Source organism: Oryzias melastigma, linkage group LG9, assembly GCF_002922805.2.
Source record: "Oryzias melastigma strain HK-1 linkage group LG9, ASM292280v2, whole genome shotgun sequence".
Taxonomy (NCBI): domain Eukaryota; kingdom Metazoa; phylum Chordata; class Actinopteri; order Beloniformes; family Adrianichthyidae; genus Oryzias; species Oryzias melastigma.
The window spans coordinates 9,287,062-9,295,154 of record NC_050520.1 but is presented as its reverse complement, the minus strand read 5'-3'; the positions used below and the strand labels follow the sequence as shown (position 1 = coordinate 9,295,154).

General features: G+C 39.1%; 1 protein-coding gene across 1 annotated transcript in view; it reads right to left on the bottom strand.

The window, feature by feature from the left end:
• Positions 1 to 253: 253 nt before the first annotated feature.
• The window catches only part of efna5b (ephrin-A5b), a gene marked incomplete at its 5' end in the record, with an annotated part of 95,299 nt that continues 87,459 nt past the window's right edge, over positions 254 to 8,093 (bottom strand). Inside the window, 3 exon segments of the mRNA XM_024275760.2 lie at positions 254 to 4,208; positions 5,356 to 5,436; positions 5,765 to 5,830. Of these exon segments, the coding sequence (XP_024131528.1) occupies positions 4,084 to 4,208; positions 5,356 to 5,436; positions 5,765 to 5,830 (272 nt within the window). The 3' untranslated portion in view covers positions 254 to 4,083.

Below are 8,093 nucleotides of genomic sequence, written 5' to 3'. Positions count from 1 at the left end.
GAGAAGCTAATGGTGCTGATGGGGTCCAGCAGAAGGTTATTAGGTGTCCTCATTAGTGCCTGACTAAAGTGAAGGGAGGTTTAAGGTCTTATTCTGGTTCTGATGGATGGAGTGTATTCAGTCTTTATAGGGTGTGATTTCACAGGAAAGATGGCTCGACAATATCAAGATGATAAACCTGAGAAAGAAAAGATGCCAAATGGAGAAGAGTCACTCAACAACCCGAAAATGGCAAAAACGGATGAAACGGGGGTACAATCGTCGAAGCAATGTATTTGTTTTATTGTAGTACTCATAGTTGCTCAGACACATGTATATACAAATACAGACATTTTTTTTGTCAAGTTTTCTTGTCAGGTATATACTGTAAAAGAGGTTGGAAACATTTCCCACTGATGGCAAAGTAGGAATGGGGTTCAAAGGTGAAGGAGGCGGGACATTTGGTGTGATAGGGGGTTACACAAGCACAAGAAGAATGAGGAAGGACATAAATTTAACGAGTGGTTCATCAGTAAAAAAAAAAAAAAGACAGACGAGAGGCTTCACCCACAGAACTCGGATCGATGATAGGCTTCAGCCCGCTAACAATCCAGTTTAGGATTAAGGGGAGAGGATGTACTAATCCTCGAACCGTGCCCAGGACCAGCGTCTACTTTGGGGACAAGTGATGTAGGGTTGTTAAAAAAGGAGAGAAAGTTAAGGGCCCTGTTGTAGTCTGTTCGACGCCAGCAGCTGTTCTGTGTAAAAGCACAATGGTAGAAAGCGTCTTGAACACAGACGGGGCTTCCAGGGCAGAGGCTGAAGGGCTAAGGCATGGGAAACACTCTTTGCTGCCAAAGAGGGTTGCAGCTTCCCATTCACTGCAGCTACAGCAAATGAGACACACACACACTAAACCTTATAGGTCTCACACATTTTTTTTAACGCTGAGAAATGTCCACACTGATGTATCTACTCTCCTTCTCAGGGGAGAAAGAGTGAAAAAGGCTGAGGAGACATGGGATGAATGCCATGGATGGGGAAGGACACAGTCATTCAAAGAAAAAGAAAAGTTACTTTGAAAAATGTCAAAATGACTGAGCCCCACTTTGACTGCACAACAATGGCTTGTGTTATGTACATTTGTCATATGTAACTAAACAGTCTGACATCACTCCAATGGCAATGCAAAAACACAACATGAAAGTGATCAGAAAATCTATTACATCTGAAAAAAAAAACAGCAAAACAAAATGTTTAATTAATAAAAAACTTGATTTTTTTTTTTTCTTTTTCTTAGATTTTTTTTTTCTTTTTACTGTCATCAAGTTCATGCGCATGCCACATAATGAAACTGGTGAGATCCCTCCAGTCAAAAAAGCCAACTGTCCACTCATTGTACGTCTTTGAGCTCGTCACCATGCTTTCAAAAAATCCTGAAGGCAAAAAAGTACAAACAGACCATCGATTCGAGTCCCATGAGTTTCTTTCCAAATGGGGATCCCATCATGACGAGGTGGTGAAGGTTGGTGACTGGTTTGAGACATGTAAAAGATGAGCCTCTTGTTGGCTAAAGTCCAGCCTGTGGTACACCGACGTGTACGGCTCCTACTGGTTTTTCTACTTTGAAATTATTCAAAGTCTCTTTAGGCATTGAGGATCAAAGCACACAATGTGTTGTTTAAGAACAGTACACACTCAGCAAAACCCAGAGATAATATGGGATTCATCTTTTAGAAAAGACATAAGAACCAAATTAATACTTTAATATCAAACACTATTTACATCAAGAGGTTTTCTAATAATGATATTCATAATCATTATCATCATAGCAATAATAATAATAATAATTATACAGTTTTACCAATGATGTAACTTTTTTTTGTCCTTCAGAAAGGTACAAAACGGAGACTAACCTAACACTACTTGTTTCATGGTTGACTACCTCAGGATACACAGTATCCAGTATAGAAGTTGATCCTCATTTCCCAGGTTAAGGGTGGGTGACTAGTAAATGGTATGGAGGCAAAAAAAAAGTGTTTATAATCATACAAAACAAATTTAAGCCAGTTTCTTTGATGATTAAAAATCCTGAAAATTAGTACCCCATTAATCTATCACCCCACAGGTGAGCTGCTGCAAAAGCATTGTTAACTTGGTTGAACAAAAGCAAAATAATGACCGAAGGCAGACGTCGTCTTTTAGACAAAGAAACACAAAAAGCAGCCCCAAGTTTTCAAAGTAAATACATAACAGTGCACGTCGTTGAGACTAAGTGGTACAAAATGGATGTAGTTGAATTCTCCAGAACCGTTGCATTGATTTTTCTGCTGTTGTCTTGATTTGTTTTGTTAGGCACTAATCAAACTAGCTTCTTCTCTTGTCTTTACAACGCTGTGTGTATATGTCCGCTTTCTGTCTCCTTCACTCCCCCAAACTGCAAGGTCACGGGTGTGTTAAAACCCCCTGCTGTGGAAATCTACCCCTGCACCTCCCGAGACCCCCCAAGCCTTTCCACCATCTATTTTTAATGCCAGAAATAACTCCCCTTGCCACAACATGGGGTCCACATGCCTGTCATTTTGAACCTCATTAAAGAGTCACTTAAACCTGCAACACTAGGAGCAGAAAGTGGCCGTGCAATTGTGCCTGCACTCATTTCCCTGCCCTATTTTTCCACTTTCTGTCCACCAATTGGTTCCCCAAACTCTCACATTACAGCTCAGGGAGAAAGTCAGCTTCAGTGGATCCATGTTTTCTTCCCATTTATACTTAAACTCATATGAAGCAAAAAAAAAAAAGTTCTTATTATGCAAATGAAGCGTGTTTGTGTGGAGCTGCAGGAAACTGAACATCACCACTGAACAAGGCTGTCTTTTGAATTTAAGTGCTAGCGTAGCTCCAGCAAACACAGGCGTGCATTTTAATGGATGCCCGTCTGTTTACACGATGTGATCCAGACTAATTGGAGCGGTAGATAAATTCAGTAAATGCTGTACTTACTGCTGTAACACTCCTCTCATAGGCTGAAGCTATATTACAGAACAAAGCTGTGAATAATTTAATAGAATTTCATATCACAGTTCATTAAAAATAAAGTTTGATGAAACTACTGCCACTTAGCAAAAAGTAAAAACTCCTTTTTTTTGTTTTTTAAAGCTGCATCTAATTTTTTTAGTGATTGATTTAACAGTCGATAGAGATAGAAAAAAAGATGCAAATGTTTGCAGAATTGGGAATATTGACTGATGCTCATCTGGAACAGAGACAAGAAATTGCTTCTCCGCTCAGTGAGCATCACACAAGTAAATTTGACTTCTGCTGTGAAATTGTGTGATCAATTTTCAAAAGATATTCTTTCTCTTCCTGAACTGCAGTTGGCAAAGTTTGTGTGAAGAACAGTCTCAGCTTTGTTGTTTTGTTGATCCGAGTGGAGCGAATTCTCTCAGTGGTGTTTTATTTGGCAAAATCAACATGTTTTGAACAAAGGAATCTTTAAAAACCAAAAAAACAAGAAATCACTGAAGTTATTAAGTCTGCCAAGTTATAAACCATGTCTCTACTTTTCCATTCCTTCATTCCCACTAAACTAGAGTCCTATAACTCCTTCACAAATGGATTAACACACTTTTTGAAAAGCTTCTTGGGAGGTCTCGGGACTTTCTTTTATTTTTGTACATGTACAGTCATTTGCATTACCTCTACTGCTATTGTTGTGTGTGTAATGTCCATATCTGCTATGCAGTGTGTGTAAATGTCCATGTAAACATCTTGCTGGGATGGGATAAACGTCATGTGAAGCAATGTCAAAATTCTCGGGAAATAAAGAATCACTAAGTGTCAAAAGAGAGGATTTGGCATCTTAGTTGAAGGTTTCTAGAGGGGAAACTGTCTCTCCCACTTTCAACATCAACTATTTTTCACTCGCAGAAGGAGAAAGACCACTTAAATATTCTTCTGAAAAAAATAGAGGGTTCCTTGAGAAGCCTGCTCTTGTGCCCGATCAAACAAACCCGATCTTCCCAAATCCCCTCCCGACCCTGCAGCCTAGGGCAGATTCAGGCCACTCTAGGTGTAAATGACCTCCAGCGCAGAGGGGGAGTGCTATAAAGTGAAGAGTGCCGCTAAGCTGACCAGCAATGAAGCTAGAAGCGGGCTTGTTTTATGGGGGTGTGACGCAGCATTTGTTTCACTTCGGGAGGGTGCAGCATTTTCGTGGCTGGTGTCATCTAGAAAGTGGGAAAAGAAGAAAAGGGGAAGAAAAAAAAACATGAATTTATGGTAAAAGCAGTTTTCTTGTGAAAGTAAATAAAAGATTAAATGAAATGTTGACACACTTCTTGAACGTCTGTGTTGCAAAAGTTTGCAAACTCTATTTGGACCAAGCAGAGCATAGCTGAGATATAGATGTCTGAGTTGCCATTTGAACTTCAGTTGCTATATTGAAACATTTTGGATTTATCTCCCAGGTAAGCTGCAGCCCTGTTTCTGTCTCACAGAGGCATTGGTATCTGTGTGCAGCCGTTTCAGCTGCACCATTGAAAAGAAGCTGAAACATGCTCAGCAAATGACAGAAAGACAGAACAAAGAATCAGACAGTTACATAACTATACAAATGCATGCATTTGTATGTGTGGCAGGGGCAGTGCAACGGCAGCCAAGGATGAAAGCTCTACTTATGCTCCCTATGAGAGCATATGAGGGAAAGGAAGGCACAAAAGCTGGCTATTTTGGTTAGAATCAGCCATTAGGGAGGCAGGCAGGCATGACTGAAACCGGTTGGATGGACAAACTATAAAGCCTTAAAATCTGGAGTTGTGTCAATTTAGTTGCAACTCCTTAAAATGTATTTTAAAATAAAAAGTCACTTTGACTCATTCAGACGTGAAATGAATCAGCAGAAGTAAAAAATAAAAAAGTATGTTGCCTTGAAATGAGGATTTCCTGTTTCTTTTGTGCAAACTGTATTTCAACTTTATGTTGAGGCGACCGACTGCTGGGAATGAAGCAGCAGCATGTGGCTGATGCCGTGATATTCTGCACTGACTGGGCCTGCTTCACAGCCACAGTCATCAAACGGTTATGCATTTGAAACAGAGAAAATCATTCTTGCTGTGCTCCAAATGGTGTTTTATGATGTTAGTGTTTACATACAAATAGGCAGCAATGGAGAATGCACAGCCCTCCAAAACAGTTTTTTTTAATAGCAACATAAACAGTGACATAACAGCACTCCAGCAATTAGGTGAAAAATCTGTCAGAGAAAGCATCATGCAGTGAGATGGAAGGACAGCTCCAGGCATGCGGCACAGAACAAGAGACACATGTATGAAAGTCATACTGAAAAAGAACAAAGAAGCAGGAAGCCATACTAACCTCGTGGCTCTAATGTATTGTCTACTTTGTCGTTTACATCAAAAACGCGGTCATGTACGCCTATAGTTTTCATACAGCTGTCTATAACAGAAAATAGGGAGAATCAGAAGTCATTACATGTGCGCCAAATAGATGAGTCACATTTCTATCAAGCCCCTCCCACCCAGCAGCCCTCAAACTAAACACTCCAAGCAACAAAGCTCATGGCAACATTCAGATGACTTCGTTTAAGACACTTTGTGCTTTCATCACACCCTTTTCTTAGCAAGCAAATAATGACAGTGATAAATGAAAGAAGGATGTTGCCCCATAAGAGAGAGAAGTGTTTTTTTAGGGTTGCTAGTCTTTTATAGCTTTACATTTTTGACCTGCTCCAAAAAGTTCTGCTTCAAAGTTGGTAAAAGCGTACCTGATGGTCGGACGAAAACTTTCAGCTTCAGGCATGTTTTCTTCCCGTTCTGAGCAATGGTGGAGGCTGAAAAACAGGCAGAGAACAAAAGGGAGGTTAGTGTTGATCAAAACTAGATTGTTGCATAGCATAACCTTTAGGCTTTCACGATTAGTTGATTAGTCGCGACTGTGTCGACTTGTAAACTAGTCAATGACTAATTTAATAGTTGATTAGTCGTTTTTATTTGTTTATTTTTTTAATCGCAAAACTAAAGTGTGCACTTTCTAATGCCACATCTGCCATTGTCCTTGACACAAATAGACAAATACTTTTGTGAAAAATATTTAATTTGGTTTAGATTCCAACCTCCTTTGATTTAAGTTTTGTTTAAATGCCAGAAAAAATGAAGGAAAGAAGCTGCATGATTCATTAAAGGTTTATTAAACTATCATCCTAATTTTCTTTATTTTTAGTTAGTTTAAAGCTAATGATGGTTAAGATGTGGGTTTTACATCCAGTTCATGCATGACCCAATTAGTCGACTAATGGATAAATATCGGCGATTAGTCGACTGTTGAAATAATCTTTAAAGTACAACAAAAATCTACCACAATTATTTGCCTACTTTTTTAATGGAGAAAAGGGAAAATAAAAGAAAGGAAAGTACTTTGGGACACTTAATGCAGGCTCATAAAAGGGTTATGTGGAGTTAGTCATGGTCCCGGTGAAATCTTGACTTAAAAGCATTTGCAGATGTGTGAGGAAAGAGTCTCCAGGAAACACGGACTCATAATCTGAGCTCATGCTCCTTCCACAAGGTCAGATTCTACAACATTATCACAGCTCAAGGCAGATTCACAAATTATTTAGATTTAGAAAATAAGTCAAAAATAGAGGATACAACTGTTTAGATGAACTCACTTTTGATCATAAGAACCTCAACAGTATTCATGTTGCACAAAGTTCAGCCATGTTGCATATGTGGACTGTGTGTGCAGACAGTTTGCGGTTGCTGTCGGGAACTGGATCCCTTCCTGTCTGGTCCGTGGGGTGTGAATCTCACAGCGTTAGTTACCATTAAGGTTGTGTCACATCTACTAAAAATATCTCAAAGGGAGTAGGTGTGTAAGACACTAATATGCTTGTGTGTGTGTGTGGGTGTGAGTGTGTGTGTGTGCATGGGTGGTTGACCACTAATAGTGTTGTGGTGAGGCATCAGGTGCTGCCTCCTGCAGACAAGTATAGGGGTCAAGCACACGGCAGTTGGATTACGGCGGGTGATTGCTGCAGAAAAATGTTTGATACTTTAAAAACTATATGTTGCAGTCTTATGTCAGGACCTTATCAAATTGAGGTAAATTTGGGCCACTTTTGTTTCCAAGTCAGGTTCACCAAGACTCTCGATCCCACTGGATAGCATTCTTTTTTTGTGGTTTAATCAGATGTAATGGGGCCAGGAATGTCTAAAAGCTGCTTTTTAGGGATCTCTCAAGTCTTCTGTTGCTGGCTTCTGCCCAACTTCCTGCCTTTCTTTATTCCCCTCAGCTGTATAATCCTTTTATTCTCATTTGTCATTGTGGCAATGTTCCTTTTTTTAAGCTAAATTAGCTTCCTTTGATACACACAAACAACTGTGTGCTGCACCGTATTCCCAGACTGAATGCATGAGATGTTTTTTTAAACTTTCTGTAAAGGCAGAAATATTAAAATGTGTTTTTTATGAACAGATACATGGCACAGTGAGCATATATAGGACTAAATAATATATTTAATTCTGCTAAAAACTTGCAGCCGCCTACAAGTTTGACTACAAATCAAAACATTTCCTGAAGCAAACTATTCATAAAATGCATTAACATGATTTCCCAGGGCAGCCACCCCTATAAAGAATCATTATGCACCAGTAAAGTTTGAGGTGCAGTCTCTCCTTCTTCAAAATTACTACTTTATGTGAGTCAAGAAAGTGTTTTTGCCTGATTAAGTGTTAAACAGAAATATTTTTTAAAAATCTGTTTTTAAATCTGAACAATGCTCTAAGCTTACTTTTCCTTCTCAGCGTACAAACAAGATTTACAAGACGTGCAACGAGTACAGGATGAGAGCCTGGAAGTCCTTGTTTACACATTTTGTAGTCAGTTATTGCATTTTAAAAAAGCATTTTTATAACAGAAGTTTTAAAGTCATTTTGACGTGAAAAGGTTCGGTTTTAATTAATCTGACGAAGTTTAAAGCCCCACTCCCATCATCTTTTGATTTAATTTAAAAGTGTTCCCAGTGGTCATTTAATTATGATTATTTAGCCAGAATTAAGAAAAACTGTGTTGTTTTCACCTCTAAGCCTCTAAAA